The 24635-nt window shown below is 44.2% G+C and overlaps 1 protein-coding gene across 1 annotated transcript in view; it reads left to right on the top strand.

Annotated features, from left to right (window-relative positions):
* FER1L6 (fer-1 like family member 6) overlaps positions 1 to 15597 on the top strand; it is a 97108-nt gene extending 81511 nt beyond the window's left edge. The window contains exons 33-40 of the mRNA XM_054708378.1: positions 1880 to 2040; positions 3886 to 4028; positions 5383 to 5471; positions 5896 to 5994; positions 8048 to 8289; positions 9595 to 9758; positions 13717 to 13817; positions 15290 to 15597. Of these exons, the coding sequence (XP_054564353.1) occupies positions 1880 to 2040; positions 3886 to 4028; positions 5383 to 5471; positions 5896 to 5994; positions 8048 to 8289; positions 9595 to 9758; positions 13717 to 13817; positions 15290 to 15473 (1183 nt within the window). The 3' untranslated portion in view covers positions 15474 to 15597. The remainder of the gene's footprint in view (positions 1 to 1879; positions 2041 to 3885; positions 4029 to 5382; positions 5472 to 5895; positions 5995 to 8047; positions 8290 to 9594; positions 9759 to 13716; positions 13818 to 15289) is intronic.
* The last annotated feature ends 9038 nt before the right edge of the window (positions 15598 to 24635 follow it).

Consider the following 24635-nt stretch of genomic DNA (forward strand, 5'->3'; position numbering starts at 1 on the left):
GCTAAGAAAATATAAAAATGTTCATTAGATTTTTATGGTATACTTTTACAAATATTTTTATGAATATAAAATAATATGTATTTATAGTAGAAAATTTAGGAAATACAGAAAGTACAAAATAATGCTCAAATTACTCCATCCAGAGATAACTTATGTAAACAAATTTTATGTATTTCCTTTTAGTATTTTTTTCTATTCTATTTTCCCCCAAAGTTAGATTTATATTCTCTGTACAATTTTGTAAACTACTTGTCTCACTAAGCCTTCATAAGCATTCTATAATATCATTTAACATCCTTCAACATAATTATTTTACTCACTCTATGGTGTTCCATCATACGAATTTATTATAAAATGATATGACCAGTTTGCCTTTGTGAACTTTAGGGCATTTATATTTTTCCTTCTTATTTCATTAGAAATATTGCTGCTATAAGCATACAAAAGCCATTGCACACCCCTCTGACAATTAGCTAGGTATTCCTCTGTAGATATAGATTATTCCATTGAAATTAGTATATTCGTCCAAATGGCTCTGTGGGAGGGCTATCCCCATTTAGATGCACATGAACGGAGTCTGTGTGCTTGTTCCCTTCATGGCATGGTTTCAGGCACGTATCTATGGCTGGGCTCCTCTCCTCTGAGCCTAGGAAGCCAGTTCAGTGTTGGGACCCCAGTGACTGTATAAGCCTCCGAGGTATTCTCATCACCCTCATGTACGGGAGAGGGTACCATTCAGAGCATGATTAGCTGTACTAACTCTGAAGTCGGGGCAGGAAGCCACAGGCCAGCGTGGTGCGTCCTTTGTTCAGAAGAATTTCCAGACAGTGGAACTACCTAGCAGCAAAATAGTTTAGTCAGCGAGCTTACAACCTTTGTTCACTGAAAAGGTTTTAGAATAAGACAAGAGCACCTGTGTCTGCGGAGGCCTGTGTGTGGCTCTGGCCTTGGGTGGTCACTCCAGGGCCCTCATCTCCGGCATGATGTAGGACAATGGCTTTGTAGCCATGTTTTTATTGATTTAAATGCTTAGACAAGTTAAGTTCTGATGAATCCTGGGTCCCAATGTGCAGAGAAATCCAAGCTCATCTTGGTCATGGCTCTTAGAGAGCAGTTCATTGCCAGATAATAACCTTTAAACAAAAAGCTCTTTTTAAGGGATGAAAGGGTTGGAAAGATTTAGAAACTCAGCACCAGGAAAATCACTGATTAGAGAAACAACACGCATAGACTTTCTGCCTTTGTCATGAGTCTACAGTATGATTTGGGGGTGGGGGCAGCAGAGGGGAGGAAAGAAGCAGAGAAACTGAAAGAATGAGCTAGACTTTTCTCTAAGAATAAATAGCAGCCAAATGGCTATTCTGTTAGAAGCAGAGCAAAAACAGCCTGCAAAGAAATCCGTGGAGACAGCAGGTTGGTGATTGCCAAAGGCGGGAGGGAGGAGGAACCGCTTAATGGGCACAGGGTTCTTTTGGGGTGATGGAAATTTTTTGGAACTAGATAGAGATAGTGGTTGCACAACATTGTGAACGTCCTAAATGCCACTGATTTTGGTTAACTTTAAAGTGGTTAATTTTATGTTATGTGAATCTCGCTTCAAATTTTTAAGTTACATTTCTTTAAAAAAAATAAATAACTTACAAGATTTTTATGACAAGCTATTCAGCAGTCCTGCTTTTCATACAAGCATCATAGGCAGAGGTTTGGACCAGAAAAGAGAGAAAACAAAACAAAAACCGCTAGCCCAAGTGTATAGACTGGCAAGTCGAATCTGAAGGAAACCACACAGATCTGAGGGGGCCCTTTGAATAGGGACATGGAGTGTGACCTTCCAGGGGAAGCCAGGCCTCCCCCTCTGTGTCCTCCCTCCACTTTGCAGAGAAGGGTACAATGCCTGGAGAGACACGTCCAAGCCCACGGAAATCCTCACCAAGCTCTGCAAGGACAACAAGCTGGATGGGCCTTACTTCCATCCCGGGAAAATACAGATCGGAAGCCAGGTCTTTTCTGGAAAAACGGTCTTCACTGGAGAGGACTCGGGTAACTTCCCACAGTGCAGCCCCCTGACTTTGCTGTTTGGAATAGCCTGCTTCTGCTGGTGTTGGTGGCCGGGGACAGTGGTCATCTATGGTAAAAGTGATGCATGCTCGGGGGAGAAAATATGGAAAAGTACAGAGGATAATGCAAATCACTTATAATCCCCAAATCAGAGAAAAGCATGTTGCATGCTGGTATATTTCCTTACATTTTGCGTGCATGTGTGTGTGCGTGCTATATATCACATTTTTATAGAATTATAAATGTGTCATGTACTTTTGCATCCTGTCTTTTCTGTTTCAAATAGATTATGACAATTCTCCCTTGTGCTTTGAAATGATCACTGATAATATTCATTTTTATGGTTTTTCCATTTATTTACATTGTGTCCACTTTCTGCATTGACACTTAATGCTACCAGGCACTTCCTTATACATACTTTTGCACATTTCTGACGTTTCTAGAGATCACATAAGTAGACTTGTTGTGGCAGAAGGTACCTTAAAAACAATGTTAATACAATAAATCCTTGGACACAACCAAAATTGCCCCATAAATGTTATACCAACAACTCTCCTATTTCAACACTAAGAGGGAGATTTTCCATAGGAACATCGTGGCATCTACAGGGAGATCCCAGGGAGTTTTCATAAACTTAGGATGAGAAGAAAAGTCACCTTTATTTTAATGATCAGAACAATCTTGTACTGTCACCCTTGTCTGTTTCGTGCATCTTCGAATGTGAAGAGCCCAGTTAAGGACATGCCAAAGGATATTTGGACACTGTTGTGTTGATCCCACCAACTGATGTCAAGATTTCTTTTTACCATGTTGTTTTGACCTCGGAAACTTCTTGAAGGTTCTTAAATGCAGAATTAATTAACATTTAGATAGTGTGTTTATGACATATTGATTAATTTATGTTGACGAATATTCTCTTTCACACTATGCTTTATTTAGTTTCTTGATCACTATCCTGTATTTCATGATTAAACAATTTTTTGCCCTCCAAAAATCTAAAATTATGTTCAAGATCAGTTCTTGATGGATTAAACTTCATGACAAAGATTTAGTCCATTGATTGCTTGTTTGTCCCTATCAACGTGTACTGATTATAATTACTACTGTTGGGAGATTTATTTTGTGCCCCCCCCCTTTTTATGGGAAAAAAAAAGCTCAATTTCCTATGTCAACTTTAGCCATTCCAATCTTTGTCAAGAAGTTTTGATCCTTTCAACAATTGTTGCCGTATAATGTTTGCAAATAATGTTTCTGCCAGTAGTTGTTATCATGAGTTACCTTCTTTGGTAAATGACGGATCTAAGAACCTTTTCTCTGAGCTGGAGTTTGTAGGAGGGAAATCCCAAGCAATAACAAGAAAACACAGAGAACATCCATGAACATATATTGTGCCCATTTCACCACCTTGTTTTGGGTCATGCTGATCCCCAGGCCCTCTCACACTACGGTGTTAACAAGCAGTTTTGTATCTCCAAGAAACATATCCTCTCCAGAACCTTGAAGCCCAGCTAGTGATTTGCAGACTCCGCAGAAATCTGATTCAAGGAGACCTATATTCCAAGATCCCTGACTATTTTCTGGGTCTTCTTATCAACCCATCTCATGTCTCATTCTCTGAACTTCCAATATCCTTCCCCTTCCTACCTCACTACCCCCACCTCTTTCCATTCTCTCTTTGTTCTTTTTCTCTTTTGCTGGCTTTTTTTGTGTCTCAATATATTTAAAGGAACCTTTAAGTGTGTTTAAAATGCATCTGACAGGCCATCACTGTCCCCTTATAGGAACACACAGCTGACCAGTCTCTTTGTTTTTCTTTCTTCCATGCAGATGAGACGGTGGAGTCTTACGAGCACTTGGCCCTCAAAGTTTTACACTCTTGGAATGATATCCCAGAGGCTGGGTGTAGGCTGGTTCCTGAGCACATAGAAACCCGTCCACTGTACCACAAGGATAAGCCAGGAATGGAGCAGGTAGTGGCCAAGACAGATCTGGCCCCGATACAAGTGTTCATCCCCAAGGAATGTGACTTTTCCCCTAAAAGTTAATCTTGTGTGCCCTAGAACAGTGGTCGGCAAACTCTTTAGTCAACAGAGCCAAATATCAACAGTACAAATGATTGAAATTTCTTTTGAGAGCCAAATTTTTTACTTAAACTATATAGGTAGGTACATTGTATTAACTTAATTAGGGTACTCTTTCGATTGCACTGTATGTGCATGCCTGTACGTGGTATTTTGTGGAAGAGCCACACTCAAGGAGTCAAAGAGCCACATGTGGCTCGCGAGCCGCGGTTTGCCGACCACTGCCCTAGAATAATGGTTCTCAAAGAGGGACAATTGTGACACACACACTGCCCTGCCCTAGGACATTTAGCAATGTCTGGAAATATTTTTGGTTCCCTCAAGTGAGTGGAGGTGCTACTGACATCTAGGGGGCAGAGGACAGGATCCTACTAAACATCCTACATTGCAAAGGACAGCTTCTCACAACAAAGAACCAATCATTCAGCCCAAAATGTCAGTAATGTCAAGGTCGAGAAACTCTGCCCTAGAGTCAGTGTTGGACTCAGTGCTCTTTCCTTGTTATGAATGAGCTGCCAAACCCTTTTGGAAGAATTCTGACATTTGAGAAACTTCAAAACCCATTGGATATGTTCAAGCTCTTGCCGACAAATCTATCAGTAAGCACACAGCCCATTAGTTTTCCCAGAGAAGCAATAGATAGTGGCTTAACTTGAAGAACTGGTAAGAAGAAACTTGATTTAAAAAAATAACTAGAAATCCGGGTTAGGGCTTAGAAGGGAAGAAAAGATAAATGTTATTAAGAGCCTTCTATGTACTAGGTCCCTTACATAAATGATCTCACATAATTGAGATGATCATAGAATTGTTTATCCAAACTGTGGCCATTTTGAGAGTGGAAGAGGTCACCATTATGTGAGCCAACTGGTGCTCACTGTTTGAGCATTGACCCATGAACTAGAAGATCAGGGTTCAATTCCCAGTCAGGGCATGTGCCTGGGTTGTAGGCTCAATCCCCAGTGGGGAGCGTGCAGGAGGCAGCCAATCAATGATTCTTTCTTATCATTGATATTTCTATCTTTCTCTCTCCCTTCCTCTCTGAAATTAATAAAAAATATTTTTTAATAATGTCAGTTCTATCTTTGTCAACAAATATTCTAAACATGTATAAAGTGACTAAGCTGTATTTAATATCCATTTCTTGTAAAGTTATCTGTTAAAACTGTGAATGATCAATTGCTCATGTGGTACACTCCCCCCGCCCCACCCCGCCTAAAGCTAAAGGAAGTCTTTTCTTAATAAGGGCCGCCTGCAGATGTGGGTGGACATGTTTCCCAAAGATATGCCTCAGCCTGGACCTCCTGTTGACATTTCACCAAGGCAACCCAAAGGGTAAGTCAACTACAGGTCTCTTCGGGGGAGAGACCATGGTAGCTGACTGATCTTGACATTTGAGCTGGTGTCTCATGTGTTACATTGATCAGTTGGCACCTGATAATTATACTTCACTTTCTACCTGGCCAATTACAGCAGGGGGTGGTGTAGAGATTGGAGTGGTGGTCCATGTTCTATGGTAGGGGCTATTACTGAGCTTCTACATTCTGAAAAATGTTGGTTAATGGAAGGAGGATCTTCTCAGAGAAATTCATGTCCTTGGTGATTCCAGCTGGGACACTTGGTTTTGATAGAGCCAAGACCTTAAGTGTTGATATTTTTGAACTTGGTGAAATTGAGGAAACTTACAGACTCAAAGCATCCCATAGACACCCACTAGTTTTCATAGTTTTCAACCTAATGCTGCCTTCCCTTATTCCAGATATGAATTGAGAGTAACCATCTGGAACACTGAAGATGTCATTTTAGAGGATGAGAATATCTTCACAGGACAAAAATCAAGTGATATTTATGTTAAAGGGTAAGGTCATTAACAAACTCCATCCTCCTTATTCTTCCCCTCCTCACATCTTTAATTAATCCCGAAGCAAATCTATGCCTCAAGGAAGCTAATCCACCCACATCCCACAAAAGGAGTTCATCTTACTCACCTTGTTAGATAAGGGCACTTGCTTTGTCAAGTATTTGTCTTATTTGGTCACATGAAAATATTTTTGTGAGGAAATCTTACATAAGCATCTTTTTAAATTAAATATTGTATATTTACGCTTTTCTATTAACATTCAAAATACATTTACATCTGAAGGAAGTAGAGAGATGTGGTGCTATTGGTGGAAGATTAAGTGATAAGATTGTAAGACTAATACAAATAGTAAAACTTAAAACTTCCTGTTCACTAGTTCTACTGATAAAAAAGATACCAACCTAGGACTCAGGGAAGGGAGGATTTTATGTCTCTCTTACACCTTGGCTATGACACAATGCCTTTGTAGGCTTCCTTTTAGCCTCTAGTCAGGGAGAGAGATAAGGGAGTAAAGAATCAAAAGCAAAAGTGACATAAACATGTATCCCCCAGAAAAAAACTCAGCCTCATCTGGGTATCTCTTTGTCTTCCCCAAGCAGGAATCCTTCTTCCTCATTGATGCCCCATTTCTACTATGTCCTTAAATCTTGTCCCTTTTACCCCACCCCCTACCCCCATACCCCAGCCGTGTGCCTTTGCTTACTTACAGTGACTGATGAATGCTCGAGTTTACTAGACCTATTCAGTATAAATTTAAAATTACAGTAATACATACAGAAAACTTCTCTGTGAGATTAAACTTTAACTCATACAGATTTAATTTTAATTACACAAACATGTCTACATAAGTAAAACAGGTAAACTAATTTGTCAATTTTTTTAACATATGCATTTGAAAAACCCATTTTATTATACAACGGACTTTCAGATTTAACATACAACCCCTTGCCTGAATCAGTCTGTTATTTTGAGGTTTTACTGTATATATAATATGGAGTACACAAAAGCACTTACCATATTATCTCATACTAGAGGCCCAGTGCACGGATTCGTGCATCCGTGGGGTCCCTTGGCCTGGCCTGTGGGGATTGGGCCAAAACCGGCTCTCCAACATCCCCTGAGGGGTCCCGAATTGTGAGAGGGCTCAGGCCAGGCCAAGGGACCCCACAGGTGCATGATCAGGGCCAGGGAGGGATGCGGGAGGTTGGCCAGCCGGGGAGGGACTGTGGGAGGATTCCAGGGTGTGTCCGGCCCATCTCACCCAGTCCTGATCAGCCAGACCCCAGCAGCAAGCTAACCTATCAGTTGGAGCGTCTGCCCCTTGGTGGTCAGTGCACATCATAGCGACTAGTCGAACGATCAAACAGTCGGACACTTAGCATACTAGGCTTTTATTATATAGGATAATTCCTCAGAACAACCCTATGAACTAGGTGCTGTCACTGCTTCCATTTTCCAGATGAAAACCAAGGCACAGAGAGGTTAGATAACTTGTCTATGGCTGCACAGTTAGTAAGTGCTAGAGCCAGGATTGGAGCCCAGGTGGATGCAAGCAGCCCTGGTACCCTCCAGGCCACACTGATGCAGGCCTGCTGGGTTTTTGAGACCCACAACCAGAAAGAAGGTGGCCAGTTACAGCCCTGCAATCACAGGTCTAAATTAGGCCAGGTTTAGAGGCCTTGATGTAGTAGGTGATCTTGTTTTAACACCAGGCCAGGTGCGGAGGTGGCACCCCTGACAAAGAGGGCTCCCAGGATAAAAGGAAACTGATTCTACCTTCACATGTCCTGCATGTTCCTTCTTCATTGCATGGGACTTCCGGTCTACCCATGAACAACTGAATGCTTCCCCAACACGGCTTAGAATGAGGGTCTGTCTCTGTTTCAGGCCCTTGAACCTCTTTTAGAATCAATGGAAGCTTCCATCTAAATCTAACTATATCATCATCTTAAAACTGTGATCTCTGACCACATTGAAACTAGTGAAATCCCTCTCGATTATACTGGTGCCTGAAGAACGTGTGTTTAGTTCTTTTTCTACCTTTATGCAGGTGGATAAAGGGCTTGGAGGATGACAAGCAGGAGACAGACGTGCATTACAACTCCCTGACGGGCGAGGGGAACTTCAACTGGCGCTTCCTGTTTCCGTTTCAGTACCTCCCGGCTGAGAAGCAAATGGTCATCACCAAGAGGGAGAACATCTTCTCTTTGGAGAAGATGGAGTGCAAGACGCCGGCTGTGTTGGTGCTCCAGGTTTGGGATTTTGAAAGGCTGTCCTCGGACGACTTTCTGGGTGAGCCAGTGGCTTCATCAGCTCGCGTGCATGTGAAGCGTTGTGTCCCGGGATTGGGGGGGCTTGCTGTGATTTCACCACAAGGGTAATAATTTCAGTGCTACTTATGGTAGTAAAAAACTGGCAGCACTCCCAATAGCCATTCAGAGGGGATTGGCTGAATAAGTTATGGAGCTTCCATATGGTGGAAGATACATATTCAAACAATTTTTAGTTGATCTTTGCTCTACCATGAAGGAGCTGTTAAATTTTGAGCTAATTTGTGGTTCACGCTGTGTCTCAGTTTGGCTCAGTTGTAAAAATGGGGTAGTAATATTGCATATCTCAGAGAGTATTGGGAGCTGTATATGTGTTACTATAATTTAAAAACTAAGCATAGTGCCTCATACATAGTAAGCACTCAATAAGTGATAACCCTGCAGCCATTAAACACAGCAAATACTTAATGAGTTTAATAAATGTGCAGGATGCATTGAGTGAAAAAAGAATGTAGGAAAAGTCCCCTTTCTGTAAAATATATGTTTATATAAAACATGTTTCTATGTATATGAAAAAGTGACAGAGACAGTCAAGGAAAATGATGGCATAAGGATAAGGACTAATCCATAGAGAATGATGAAAATTTTTTCTTTTTGTCTTGCTTATGTGCATATTCTAAATATTCACAATGAACAAATATTACTTTTGTACTAGGGAAGGGTTATTAGAGAGATATATAGTGCTTTCATGACTCTAGTGCACAAAATCTTAGTCTGCCTTATATTCATTCATTGAAAATATCTTGTTGAGAGCCCACTAAGGTCTTGGAGAGTAACCACAAAGACAGTAAGACTTAGTCCCCGACCTGGAGGGCTTTAGTGGACTCGAAGAGGGAGGTGTGGTGGGAGGAGGGGTTCTCATAGGCTGATCTATGCCAAGGCCAGGGAAGGCTCAGAGACAGTCAGGGAGCAGAGATGCCCAGCAGCAATGACACCTGAAACTGAGGCCTGGGAGTGTCATATTGTAGCTCTGCCCTTGTCTCCTACCGGCTACCACATTATTAATGCTCTCAGGGCACCAAATAAGTCTTGGCCATGTTTGTATCCCCAGTACCTGCTAGCGATCCAATATGGTGCTGAATGAATGACTAGTGAGGGATGGATGGATGGGTCAGTAGATGAATGGGTGATGGATGATGAATGAATGAATGAATGATTGGGTAGATGGAGGCATGGTGGATGAAGGAATGAATGAGTGAATGGGTGAATAAGAGTGGTGATTGATTTTAAAAGCCCTTCCATAACTGCTTTGGGCATCTCTTCACAGGCTCCCTGGAAATGAACCTCAATAGTTTCCCCCGGGCAGCCAAGTCTGCCAAAGCCTGTGATCTCAGCAAGTTTGAAAATGCCCGTGATGAGAACAAGATCTCCATATTCCAGCAAAAGCGCGTGCGAGGCTGGTGGCCTTTTGCTAAAAGCAAAGAACTCACAGTAAGTGACAGCTGCAGGAGAAGGGGGCGGGGTCAGGGGAGGCAGGGAGCATTAAGCCTTTTAAATGAGTAATTTTGCAAACTTCAAGTGAAGCGCCTTGCAGTGAGTGACACGGAGCCCTGTAGGGCAAAGGTTCTGCTGAGAAGCAGGATTTTGAACACTAAATGCATTAAGCCGTCCATATTTCGGCATTCTTGATTGAATAGCTATCTCTGTCAGGGTGGCTTTCTGTCCTTTTGGCTTGAACTTAGGCCCCCGGCATTAGTTACCCTCCCCACCAACATTTCTTGAAATTGTGCATCAAGTCCTAACTGATGTGATTTTCCATAAATACCTCATCCTTTCGCCCTCAAACACGAGTCTCTGTTTAAAAAGTGACCCGTCCTTTGGAGACGTCCTCGAGAGAGTGGCCGCGGGGAGGGCCATTGACCCCGGCCCTGCACTGCCCCTTGGTGCTACTGTGTGGCTCACGCAGGAATTCAGACCTCTCACAGATACTGGGAAGACCGTTTCTTCTGCCCTTTCCTCCAGCCGCCGCCAGGGAGGAGGGAGGCTTAGTGGTCGGTGAAGTGGAGAATGGGACTGGGCTGCATCCGTGGCCTCCTTTCTCTGCTGCTGACCTCCTCTTGGCGGGGCATGTTCTCCCCTCTGCTCCTGTGCCCAATGGCAGAAGCCCATCCAGGTCAGATCAGGACCCTTCTGCTAGCCGGTCTGGATAGAGAGCTATTTCTCTCTCTCCCTCCTCCTCCCCCTCCCCCTCCTTCACTCCCTCCCCCTCCCACTTTCCCTCTCCCTCTCCCTCACCCTCTCCCCTTCTCCTTCTCTTTCTCCCTCTCCCCCTTTTCCTCTCTCCTCCCTCTGTCCCCCTTCCTCTCTTCCTCTCCCTCCTCCTCCCCCTACCCCTACCCCTCTCCCTCACCCTCTCCCTTTCTCCTTCTCTTTCTCCCTCTCCCACTTTCCCTCTCTCCCTCTCTCCCTCTGTCCCCCTCCCTCTCTCCCTCTCCCTCCCCCTCCCAGTGGATACGAGGCAAGGATGCCCTTTGAGCCTGACTGTGTGAATGGCAGCTGCCTGGTTTTCTTGTGTTTCCTGGGAGTTTTCCTCTTCCCTCCATGCTCAGTGTACTCCCCCTGATTGGTGGAATTGGATGAAGGGCATGAGGCTCATTCTTCTCCATCCTCCTAAGTACTTATTAAGGGTTTGTTACATGCCACCCCTGGACTCAGTTCTGGCTTCACAGCTTAGCACATAATAGACCCTCGATCAATGAATTAATTGATGAATGGATGAATTCAGAAACCAAGTTAGCCTGGCCTCTGCCCTCAACCAGCTGAGAGTCCAGAGAGTGGAACAGATGTATCAACAGTGCAGTCCTGCACTAAATATTCAAAGTGTTCATTGCAGAAAGGAAGAGAGAGGAGGGAGGGATCTAATTCTCTCTGAGGGAGATGAGGGGTCATGCAGGGCAGAACAAAGCATGATGAGAAGGTGAAAATCGCCCAGTAGCAAAGGACTCCCAGCACCTGGGTCCGGTTTCTAAATGCCAGTTTGTGCTAAAAGAAACCAGGCATCTTTGGAGAAATGGCTGACTCCGGGTCTAGAGCAGCTAAAACACAGGATGTGTCTGGGACATCTCCTGGTGACAGGACAGTTTGAACATCCAAAAGAATAATGACTGTGCTTTGTGCAGATAGCTTTTTCTAAGTTTTTATTTATTTCCTTAATTTACCTATCTAGAAGTGGAATTCCTAGGTCTAGGGTATGACGCTAGAAGATAATGCACACATACTCACACATACATATGTGTATGCATATACCTGTATCTATGTATGTATGTGTGTAATCCTCTTCCTAAAGGATTTTGCCAGCATATGTCCCCACCATGACTGTACGAGAATGCCTCCTCTCATGCCCGCGAGGGTGTGTGTGAATAAGCAAGCACTATTGCTGAGGAAGGCACGTCTGACCTGAACACAGCCTCTGCTCTGCCTCCCCGGCATCACTCTCCAGGCCTGGTGAAGTTTGAAGCCATAAATAACATGTGCAGAAACGACAAATCTAGCCTTTTCAGGACCTTTCCTTCCATCCAGGGGTGTCATTAAGTTAATAGTCTCTCAAAAGGTCCTGCCCCCCAGCTCTGATTAAAAATTACATTTGGGGGCTATGATTAGCTTAAGACCTTCACGTGCTGCTTGGTTGAGTGCTGATGACGGAACGCTCTGTGTGGAGAGAGGGGATGAGGAGCGGCATTGATCAGACAGTCAGTAAGCACCTGGGCCTGCTGCCTGCGTGACACCAAGTCAGCTGTGGGGCCGCTCGGCAGCACGGGAGGCAGGGCCAGGCTTTGCGTGATGCTAACTTGTGACTCCGTGCCTGGGGAAGAGTTCACTTTATAATCTCTGCCTCTCTTTTCTTCACATTTTTTATTTTCCTGGGGGAGTGTGGGTCCTTAGGACATCTTCGGGTGTTTTCTGTATGGGCAGGATATGATTCTCATTAAATTATGTGTTTCTATCCATGAAATAGTGTCAGAGGTAACAACTATCATTGTTGTTGTTGTTGAGAGTATTACAGATATCTCCCATTTTCCCCCTTAACCCAGCTCCCATCCCACCGCAGCCCTTCACGCACTGTTGTCTGTGTCCATGGGCTATGCATATATTCATATAATTTTTTAAATATATTTTATTGATTTTTTACAGAGAGGAAGGGAGAGGGATAGAGAGTTAGAAACATCGATGAGAGAGAAACATCGACCAGCTGCCTCCTGCACCCCCCCCCCCCCCCACCACTGGGGATGTGCCTGCAACCAAGGTACATGCCCTTGACCGGAATTGAACCTGGGACTCTTGAGTCCGCAGGCCGAGGTTCTATCCACTGAGCCAAACCAGTCAGGGCATATAATTTTTTAATTTGGTTAATCTCTTCCCACCCTCCCCTGCCTTCCCTCTGAGATTCTGCAGTCTGTTCCATGCTTCCATGTCTCTGGACCTATTTTGTTCGTCAGTTTATTTTGTTCATTAGAGTCCACATACAAGTGAGATCATGTGATATTGTCTTTCTCTGACTGGCTTATTGTGCTTAGAATAACACTCTCCAGGTCCCTCCATGCTGTCTCAAAGGGTAAGCGCTCCTTTTTTACAGCTGCATAGTGTTCCACCCTGTAAATGTACCACAGCTGATGGGCACTTGGGCTGTTTCCAGATCTTAGCTATTGTAACTAATGCTGCTGTGAACATGGGGGTGAATATATTCTTTCTGGTTGGTGTTTTGAGATTCTTAGCATATATTCCCAGAGATGGGGTCGCTGAGTCAATCGGCAGTTCCGTTTTTAATTTTTCCACAGTGGCTGCCTTTCCACCAGTCGTAAATGAGTGAATAAACAAGAAAGAAAGACTACTGCCTTTTGCAGAGGTCCTGTCTCATTCCTTGATAATCCGAGACTTACATCACAAGTGTAGGGTAAAAGGGTAATTATGAAACAGTTAGCAGGGACAGTAAAACAGGGAAGGATGATGGAAAAGCCACTCAGCAGATGTGGAGACACACCCACCCATTTCCTCTTGAGAGTCATTGACAGAGAAGGAAGCAGCAGCAGATTTCAAAAGGTCCCGCCACTTAAGTAAGCAGCCCCCTTCCTAATTATCGTAAGTTCCTATCATTAATATTTCTTCACAAATTAAATGACTACAAACAAATAGCACATGTGACAGTAAATGTGTCGGTGTACATGTGGGACTCTCTCACAGAACTCAGCAGGAACATCATTTCAGGGCTTTTATTGTCCATCATAAAAATGGCTTCTCCCGGGACCAAACAGGTAACAGCATTTCTCACAATAAAGCAGCGGGATAGTCAAAATACTTCCTGGCAGTCTCCCACATGACAACACTTTTCTAGAAGGTTGGGGATGCCCCAGCAGGTCTTTGTGACTAGAAACGGAGTTTTGTCTTTGTGCAGGGGAAGGTGGAGGCCGAGTTCCACCTGGTTACTGCGGAGGAGGCTGAGAAAAACCCTGTCGGGAAAGCGCGGAAGGAGCCAGAGCCCCTGGCCAAGCCCAAGTGAGCGGGGTCGTGGGTGGGAGCATCAGAAATGGGAACGGCCCTTTGCAGCCCCCTCGCAGAGGATGGGCCATTTCTCTGGAGGACCCTCTGGGCCAGTGGTGGGCAAACTGCGGCTCGAGAGCCTTGGTTTGCCACTCTGTTGACTAATGAGTTTGCTGACCACTGACCTAGACTCCAATAATTACAGGCTGTTGTTGTTCCTTGTGATTAAGCCCCTATCCCAGTGGCCGAAGGTTGCCGACCACTGCTCTGGGCGAACTGAGTAGCCAGGAGGCAGCCAGCAGGCACCTCCAATCCACATAGCTTTTCGTTTCTATTGAAAAATATTCTAAAAACAATACAGAGGCAAACGGAGAAGGCTTGTTTCTGTAATACTACCACAAAGCTTTTCTAGAAGAATTTCATATATTCTTTACTCACTTTTTATGTGAATGTCACATGAATTACTTTCTACTCGTTCTCTGATCATGCATACAAAATTGTCTTAATGTTTCATGCATGCTTTGCTGAAAAGTTCTGCTTTGTTGCCACAGTTGTCATAATTAGGATTTTTAATGGTTAGGCAATATTCCTTAATGGCCATAATTGAATTGGTTACCACCCCATAATTGAATATTTAACTTATATCTACCCTTTTTTCACTATCATAATAGGAAAATATTTCCCCTTTATGAATTATTACTTTAAAGTAAATTCCCAGAAGTAGAATTACTAGAAGAGTTACTCTATTCAATTTAATCCATGGTTATATATCAATTAAAAAGTAAATATATACAAATATGAAGTATGTATACAAAATACTCTTTCAAATTATATTTGTGTTATCCCTCCCCAGGCCACAAATGTCCCAAGATAAGTGGTCACTTTACAGAACCTACCTTTTATATATCATAGTGTTAGAAACTTATTTACAGATTAATTCACAATTATTTATTGCGTTCCTACAGTGTGTACCTACTGTGAAGAATACTGAAGAAATATAAGACATAATCTCTGGCTTCCAGGAGCCTTCAATCTGTGTAGGGAGAACACACAGACTCATAAAATAGTTACCATAGTGTAGAAGGCAAATATGTTAAGTTCAAAAGGGGCTAAGTCTAGTGAGAAGTGATAGGTAAGGTAGGAATTAGAAATGAGGGGGATCATTATGGGCTGGGGTGATCCGGTTGGGCTTCATGGAAGAGGTGGGGCTTGAGCTGGTCAGGGTTGGTCAGATGGAGGGCACTCAGATCTCTGTCTGGGTTCTAACTAGACACTTGCCCTTCTCTGGACCAAACTATAAATGAGGAGGAGTCATTACTGCCCCAAATGCTGGATTGCTTCTGCTTTAAGGCAACACAGTCTTCCTCTCCTGTTGTCAGGCTTCTCCTTGTGGAGAAGTGGGAGTCTGAAATTCTCCCCGAGGTCTAGAGAATCCTGCATGTGGACAACATGGGCCCTTCCCTAATTTTCTCTCGCTTCTCTCTCAGCCGTCCAGACACCTCCTTCTCCTGGTTTGTGAGCCCCTTCAAGTGCCTGTACCACCTCATCTGGAAGAATTACAAGAAGTACATCATCATCGCTTTCATTCTGATCATCCTCATCATCTTCCTGGTCCTGTTCATCTACACCTTGCCAGGAGCCATCAGCCGGAAGATTGTTGTGGGCTCGTAGAGGATCATGGAGGACCCGGCCCCTCCCTTTCTACAAATCCTCTCCTCTTCCTCCCCTGTGAATACAGAGGGTGCTCTGTGCAGGCCCTGTGCTGGGTGCTAATGGGATGGACCCAAAGGGCCTAAGAACCAGTCACTACTTGGAGGGGACGGGAAGGGAGCAGTCCCTCCTCACCCAACCCTGCCACCACCTTGCACACATAAGCTTCAAGTCCGGTTTTCAGCCGTGGGCAGCATGAATAATCCACGGTGACCTCACATTGACTTAGGTGAATGTTTTCTCTATGTAACTGGTTTTATTCTGAAAAGTTTAATTCTGTGTCTGAGATTTTATTTGGAAGTACTTTCTTTCCAATAAAAATTTTAGGGCAAATAAACCTGTCCCATATATCTTAAGCTTGTTTAATCCTCACAGTTTACAAAACACATTTACTTCTTCAGGCTGCAAAACAACTTGGAGAAAAATTCATACAAATCACCTAAAATATTTCATTGTTGAAATTCCCATCTAGAGATGAGATGAGGCTGGTTTTCCATTAAAGCCAACACTTGCAAAGCCTGTGATTGGCAGTGGTAGTGAGTTCCAGAGAAATCCATTTGAATTTATGTTCTATGGCAATTTCCAAGTGGGAATTTTGTGTATAAAATATAATTTTGAGTATGTGTGTAGAGGCAGGGGCGGAGCCCCAAGTACCAGTGAGAATTCTCTTCAGCCAGGGACATAGCCCTACGAGATACGACCCATAGATCATGATCCGAATGACCACCGTTGGCACCATTCAGCACTTAGGCTTACCACCCTCTGTGGTAGGTGCTGTCAGACGCCCAGGCTACGATTAATTTCAAAAGCAGTCTTAGAAACAACAGCCTATGCACTTGTCAGATGGGGCCGGTTTTTCTTGAAAGTGAACCTTGGCTCTTCAAAGTAACCCAATCTGGATCTGCTGCCCCATCTAAAGTAGGGAGTGAAAGTGAGGGGCCGGCGTTCTCAGTTAAAATAAGGGAACAAAGGAATTGGGATGTTCAGCCTCAGACACAGATAAATATGGCACCACTTCTCCTTTCTACCAGGAGGGGCTATTGGGTGGTATTGAGGAGTCGATTGGGGTTCCCCTCTTGATCCCGGAAGTATGATGGCTATTGTTTTCTTTAGCTAGCCTGGCACATAGGTAACGGTTCTAAAAGGTGTTTACTTCCACATGCAAAGTCATTCCAGAATGTTCTTGGTTCATCAAAGAAGTGTGATTTTAAACTTAGTGTTATTCACTGAATTCTGGCCCTGGATACTCACGTCCTAGTAATCATGATGCCCTATTTTTCCAAAGTGCTGGAAAAGAGAGCATTGATGGCATTGGCCACGTTTCCTAGTGGGATTAATTGCATAAGGTGTGGAATAACATGTCCAATAATGAGGCAGTCAAAAATACTAGAGGGCATGTAATATATGCATTGAGTACATTGAAAATTTAAAAAGATCGGTTAGAAAACTGTATGTATAGCATTATGTAAAAAGAAAATATTATATACGTGCATAAATAAAATGGAGGAATATGCCAAAATGTTAATAGTGATTATTTTTAAGTAGCTGTATCTTTTTTTTCCTTCTTGTTTGTCTGTTTCTCCTAAAACTTTTAAAATAGAAATGTACTATTTTTAGTGTGAAAAGTTCAATAAATATGTTCATTTAAAAATATTTACTGGGTGTCTCCTATGTGCTGGGCAGTGGGGATGCAACAGAGATAAGACAAAGATTGCCATGAATCTTGCATTCTAGTAGTTTCTCAAAATATTGTTTTGTCTCCAAATTATGGTGTGTCCAAGAAGAGCACCAGGTAGGACATATGTTTCATGCATGAGGTTTAAGAAAAAGCACAATTAGAACATTTTATTTTATTATTGAATTTATTGGGGTGACATTGATTAATAAAATTATACATGTTTCAGTTTATAAAAAATATATAGAATCTGACATGTACAAACAGGATTCTGGCATTTGTGATTTAATAGAATGGTGGCTACGTGAGGACAGAGATTTCAATTCCTTGCCTCTCTGCCCCAATGACTATCATAGAATCTGCACATAGTAGAAATTTAACAGATATTTGTTAAGTGAAAAAGAAAGCACAATGTACATCTGCGTTGTTCAAAAAGGAAAAGAACACTATTATTTTAGGATGGATTTGGAAGTAAGATGTCATACTTTCTGCTAGATTCTGGACAGTGAAATGACAAGTCAAGTCAAGATAAAGCAATGTACCTTGCTCACATCCACAGTCAAAACAAGCCAAAAATTGACAATCCTTTCAAGTTAAATAGAGCTCATCAACTTTGCTTTAATGTCCAAATGATGAAAAGCCTTGAGCACAGGTGTCTGAAGCACTTTCAGATCAGATGGCATCATAAATATGTGAGAAGAAGCCGTAAGCAAGGATAATTTTGGAATCAGCTATGTCTGGTGTTCTATACATAGGTTATTACCCTGCATGTAAAAAAAGTACAATAATGAAAAAAAATACCATAATGTTCTAGGCCTAATTTTGCAGCCCTGGCCCTGAAGATATTGCAGTTTTAAAATAAACATATTTAAAAACTAATTTCCCAAGGAGTTGTTACAGTCCCTACTTGTGTTCTTAAATAAGATTAATTTAAATTTATTCATTTGGCAAGTTAAAGTTTTTTGGTGTTTTTTTTTTTACAGCTTAAATCTGTTTCCTAGTGGTTTTGTTTATGTGTTTTACATTTGAATTCTTTCCCTCAAATTAAGCAAAGCAAAATTAATTCCAGCAACAACACCACCACCAAACAACCCACACGATGGGACATCCAATTCTGTGTCTCCTGTAGTTGAAACATTTGGTACCTTTCTTGCTCTTTCTCTAAAAGACACATAAATGGCAAATAGAGGGTTGACTTCACAGCCAGGGCCAGTTGGTGGTTATTTATTCAGCAGATAGTTATTGCACTTCATCCTCATTCCAGGTGTGGGGATCAGCACTGGGAACACAAAAGTACAAAATCATATAAAGTAAATCTCTGCTCTAATGGGACATGGAGTTGGACAGAGAGAAAACATTACTCAAATAATCACACACGAATGTAATTATAGGCTGAAGGATCGAACTAGGACAAAACAGTTGGAGCAGGAAGAACATCTCAATATAATCACCTCTTCCCTCCTGGAGGGTCCAGGGGAGAATCTCTTTCCTGTCCTTTTCCAGCTTCTAGAGGCTGCCAGCATTCCTTGGCTTGTGGCCTCTTCCTCCATCTTCAAAGCCAACCATGTTACATCTCTCCGTGCTTTTCTTCTGAAGTCAATTCTCTCTGATTAGAGTCAGGAAAGTTCTTGCTTTTGAGGACCCAGGTGATTATATTGGACTCACCCAGATAACACAGGATAATCTCCCCATCTCAAGGTTCATAATCATATTCTCAAAGACTTTGCCTTGTAAAGTAACATATTCACAGATTCTGAATTTAAGGCATGGATTTTTTTGGTGGAGGTGGAGAGATGAGGCATTATTCTGTCTACCACATTGAGTCTCATCACCTAGGCCTTGCAATTCAGCCCAACTTGGAAGTCATTTCAGTGGAGCTTTGGAAGTTGGTGGGATGATTATGGTGAATGAAAGGAGGCCCCAAATCTTTTCTCTCTGGCACAAGATGTTTCCATTCATTGTTCAGCCTCTCAGGTGACAGTTGTCTCAGGAAACAAAAAGAGGGATTCTATCCCTCCTTGACTCATGAAAACAATGGATGGATGAGGCACATGGATGAGTGGGGCACATGGATGAATGAGGCACATGTAAAGATGGTGATGAAAATCCGCTGCCATTTCCTCCCACCTCTCTGACTCAGGAGTTTCCAAGTCAGACTCTGAAAGTCAGCGTTCCTTTAGCACAGCAGTAGTTCCTTCCAAATCAAGAGAGAACACTTGATTGTCTCTGCTCTCCATGATTTGTAAAGGGCGATTTGAAAAGAGAACACTCTAATTTTCTCTGAATCATTGTACTGTGAAAAAACGGATATAATGACAGTGAAACTTGGGCAGAGACACTAGCTGTGTGACCTTGACCAAGTTATTCAACCACTCTGAACCTCGTCTTTCTGATAAATAAAATGAAGATAATATCCATCCTATAGGATTGTCTGTGTGCGGGCATGTGTGGTGGTGGGTGGTGGTCTTTACTGGGGATAGAGATAGAGGAACATTCATAAAGTATCTCATTTACTGTCTTACATTGCTTAGCTCCAAATTAATGATTACTTACTATTTAAGGAACAAACAACTAAAGTTTGCTGAATGCTGTTGTAGATTACAAAGTAATACCCATATTTTCTCACTAATTCTCCCACCTGTCTCATTTTGCAGACAATAACACAGCTCCAGTATTTCCAAAATCAGCCAGCTCATTTGTAACAGATCTAAGTTCCAAGTCCAGAACCATCTCTCCTGCCCCTGCCCTCTCCTTTCTGAGAGGCTGTCTAATGACTGATTTAAGGTGGGTGGGACTGCCTCCACTCAGGAAATTCCTTAATAAATTCTGAAGGCTCACCCATGCCTTAGGGGTTCAGCCAAACCCCTGGAATATTTCAAATGTGTTTTATATAACACTGCGGATGTCTGCGTCTCCATTTACTTGAATCATCAGGTTTGATGTTAAGAAAATGTAACAGCAATCTCTCATTCGTGCTACCTCAGATCTTCTTGAATTTTTTTTCTCATTTTGCCACTTCTTGTGATGAGAATCTCCCCACCCCAATGCAGAAACAACCTCTGGAGTGCAGACATTTAACTAAACTCTTTAAATATATATATATTTATAATATATATATAATTTTAATTGATTTCAGATAATACGGGAGAAGGAGAGAAAGATAGAAGCATCAGTGATGAGAGAGAACACTGGGAATTGAGCTCACAACCCAGGCATGTGCCCTGGCCAGGAATCAAACCGCAACCTCCTGGTTCACAGATAGATCTTTAACCACTGAGGCACGCCGGCCGGGCTTAACTGGGCTCTTTATAGGTCAGACATAGAACTTAGATTTGGAACTTAATTGTGTGAAGAAGCAGGCAGGGTAGAAGGCACTTGGTCATCCCAGGACCTGCTGGCTGCATTCCAGATTTCCATTTCACCTTCTTTCTCGGTCGCAGAGGTCCAGCTCTATGGGGGCAGCAATGTGCTGAGCTCAGAGAGACTTCCAGGCTCCTGAGATGGGGGCAGCCAAGGCTCTGTGCGCAGAGCGCAGTGGCAGGGCTCACCGGAGGGTTCACTCCACTGACGCTCTTCGTTTTCATCCCCTGGAGTGCGGGTGTGATGCTGCGGCTCCACCAGCTTTCTTGAATTATGAGGCAACCTTGACGATGGAAGCCACCACAGAGAATGGGGGGGGGGGGGGCAGAAAAATAGGGAGGCTGCTTCGATCATATGGACCCTTCAGATCAACACAAGTTCCACAACTGCTGGGCCAGAAAAACAGAGCAATGAGCCTCCAGCAGTGACTATGAAATGCCCCCACTTGGAATTAACATAAGACACTTCCACCCACATTTCCTCGGTCAAATCGAGTCCCGTGGACATGCCCAACTTCAAGAGATACCCTCCCCCATACACCCAGAAGTAGAGCAGAACCAGATGTTGGGGAGTAATAGCAATGCTTACGACACGTGGCTATGACTGTTCCCAGTTACAGATCAAATAATTAGGTGCCAGAGTTAATTACCAGGAAGTTCTGTTTGTTTTCAAAACTCTCTTTTCTCTTTATTCCCAACACAATAGCTACTACATTATAATATGCTGGCTAGAGACTATTTTCTCTCTAAAGGATTATCCAGTGTTCTGCCTGTACCATTCTTGGTGATGCTTACGATGATTTAATGAAAGTGCTTGCTAACTGTAAGCTGGCTGATTTTTAATAAAACAACAAAATCCAGAGAGCGGTGAATCATTTTTATGGCTTTCCGGAGCTCCTTCTCCAGAACCACTCATGGCTCTAAGCGCTCACTTGGGGCTCTTAGGAAATACCCCAGCAGCCGTCTTCTTCCTGCAGGGTTCAGGGAGCGCAGCTGGAGTCTCAGCGGTTAGGGCCCCGCCTGCAGGGGCACCAGCGGGCCGGCCACTAAGTACAAGTAACTTTGCACTTGGTGTCAGTTTAAAAATAAGCAGTAAAGTTTATGACGCTCTCCTCCTGTTGGTCCTCCCCACCAGGAGGGGGCTCCCTTTCCTCTGCCAGGTCCCAGTGCACTCTGTACTTCTGTGATCCAGATACATTTTGTCTGACCCTAGAATCAATATGAGCTTGTCACCCTGCCTTATTTATTCATCCTTGTGTACTGAGTTTCCTCAGGTCCTCATGACTGATGAGTAGAAATGGGATTGCAGTAATCGTAATAACCCCCCAAATTGGGACTCTTGACCCATTTCGGTCTATAAGATCACAACCACCTAAAAACTCTTATTCCCTCACAGAACCCTGGAAGCTTTTACGTAAAACCTTAAACCAGGCCTAGGACAGTTCACCCACCATCATTTCACCTCCAGCTTCGAGGGTGGGAACGGACATGTTGGCATAGGTGAGATGGGTGTGGCCGTGCGACAAGTGCTGGCCAGTAACAGGGGTTAAGAAGTCTGCTGGCCGGCGCTTTTGAAATGTCTGGTGTACCTGACAGAAGGCGTGGCACAGCTTTCTGCCTTTGATCTTACCCTTTGGTTCCTTTCTGGGATGTAGATGTGATGCTTGGAGCTACAGCAGCCATCTCTCCACAGGAGGACTGAAGCCGAAGTTTTTACAAAGGGGTGTGGGGGGACCCTAACCTATTTATTAGTCAGGTTTCCTGGGGCCTGCATGTCTCCAAAATGACAGGTGACCTTAAATGACTTTCGAGGAAAAACACACCCATTTGAGTTTAAATGGTAGAGGAAAGGTGGAGCAAGAGGCAGGGACGGGCCAGGTTTGGGAGCAGAGGCGGGACAGAAGCCCACAGAAGGATAGACTGTGGTAACCCGTGTTTGAGAACATTCTCTCGGCCCCTCCCCCACATCAGCATCGCTCACATAGAAGCAGAGGGCAGGGGTGAAACTGAAACGTCCTAAAAACTCTTCAATAATGCAGCGACTTGGTCATTTGGTGAGCTGGCTTTCAGAAAATGGATTTTTCACGAAGCCTGTGTTTCCAGCTGGAACCACTGCCATCTCCCAGGGCTGCGATTCCTCCTGCACTGGCTGCGAGCTCCTCTGTGCCAGAGCCGGGCTGCGGCCCAGACCAATGCCCCGCTCCCGCTCAGAGCCCCGGCAGGGAGCGGCTTTGTCCCCGAGCCCTGCATCCAGGGATGTTGGCAACGCAGGTCTCTCTGGAGGGTTCAGGCCCCGGCCGCTTGAGTCGGACACAGAGACAAACCCGTGGGGAGGCCTGGGCTCTGCTTACCCCTGGCCTCCCCTCGGCGGGCGGGTGCAGAACCGTAAGGGAAATTAGAAACGTGTTCCAAGTTTACCCTGATGACCTTGAGATCACCCAGGGGTAGTCCTGCAATTTAAAAGAAGTGTCTGATTCACTGCTCTCCCCTTCTCAATCATAATCAACCGAAGTTCTTACCGGGACTTTCTCAAAACACAGACTCTTTTGTCCTCCCCCAGTACCTCCTCTGAGTTGAAATTGTGATTTAATGTTCTGTCCCGCATTTAAGCAGCATTTCCCACCTTTTGAGCAACCGTGGCTGAAGACATAATTTGCTCTATTATCTGCTTACCTGAGGAGAGAATCATAAGAGATGGATTTTGGCTCTCAATTCAGCTACCTCCTGAACGCATGGCCTTAAATGTCCCTAAGACTCCTCATTCAAAAGTGGGGCCCTGGGGAGAGGTGCGTGATCAAAAACAGTGAGGATGGGGCGCTCAGGGACTCTTTAAAGATCTGCAATAGCATATCAAGGCATTGACCTATTCGCCTGAGGTGCCAGGAAACATAGAAACCAATGCAACTAGAAACTGAAGAAATTCATCATCCACCCATCCATCCATTTATTCAAAAAGCATTTCCTGACCACCTCCATCACCTCTGTGCGTGGGGCTGGAGACCGGAGATGAAAAGGTAATCTGGCCTGGGACTGAGGCTGAGACGTGTTGTGGGGCCCTGAGCAGAGCACACGGGAGGTGAAAGGCCCATTCACCATTCACACGTGTGCAGGCACGGACACGGCAGCAGCACTACCCCGTACTGCGCAAGCGCACCCTTATGTAACCTGTTATGCTAACACAGCGCAGGCGTCACTAATTGGCACGAGGCCGCTTGTCTGAGCAGGTATATAAGGTGCCACTAACCGGCCAGCTTTCGGCTGCCTTGTTCGTAATAAGCATGCCCCACCTACCGACTGTCACTCGTGTGTTCTATTTCCTGCACCCCGAGGGGCCAAGTCCCTGGCTGAGGAACTTGCACCCGACGCGTATGGTGCTGCTGTAGGCATCCAGGCCACCTCCACCCACTCCTCTTCTTCTGATCTGGGCTAGGACTGAAGAGCAAAGCTTCCAACCGCTTCTCCTCTGGCGACTGATAGAAACTCACTTTTTCTTTCTTTTCAGCCGAAGGGGAAAATACTTGACAAATGACAAAAGTCCCTCAGTTAAGAAACTGGACTCGGACCTAGAAAAGCCAGGCAGTAAACACTCGAGCCAGCAGGGAGTCAAGTTCCTCTCTGATGAGTGGTCACGGGAGGGGCTGAGAGGCGGGCAGGTGGGGCTCATCCCCCGCTGCAGGTCAGTTTATTGCAAACTCCATTCCAAGCTCTGTCTTGGAGCCAAGAAATACCTGAACACACAGTCACACGCAGACGGAGGCCCCTCCACCCCTGGAGGACCCCCCAAGCAGGCAGCACCCGAGGAATGTGGTGGCTGCTGGAAAGCCACCTGCTCCCCAAATACCACGTCTTAGCTCGGCCCCTCCTGCTCCACTCCACCTGCCCTACGAGTTACAACTCCACCCCACTGTCGTTTTGTTCTTCCGGGTTAAGATATTGTCCTTGTGCCCTGGCCGGTGTGGCTCAGGTGGTTGGACATCATCCCGGGCACCAAAGGGTTGCGGGTTCTATTCCTGATAAGGCACATGCCTGGCTTGTGGGCTCATTGCCCCCAGGTGGGGGGTGTGCAGGAGGCAGCTGATCAGTGTTGGG

Source organism: Eptesicus fuscus, chromosome 19 (assembly GCF_027574615.1).
Source record: "Eptesicus fuscus isolate TK198812 chromosome 19, DD_ASM_mEF_20220401, whole genome shotgun sequence".
NCBI classification, from domain to species: Eukaryota; Metazoa; Chordata; class Mammalia; order Chiroptera; family Vespertilionidae; genus Eptesicus; species Eptesicus fuscus.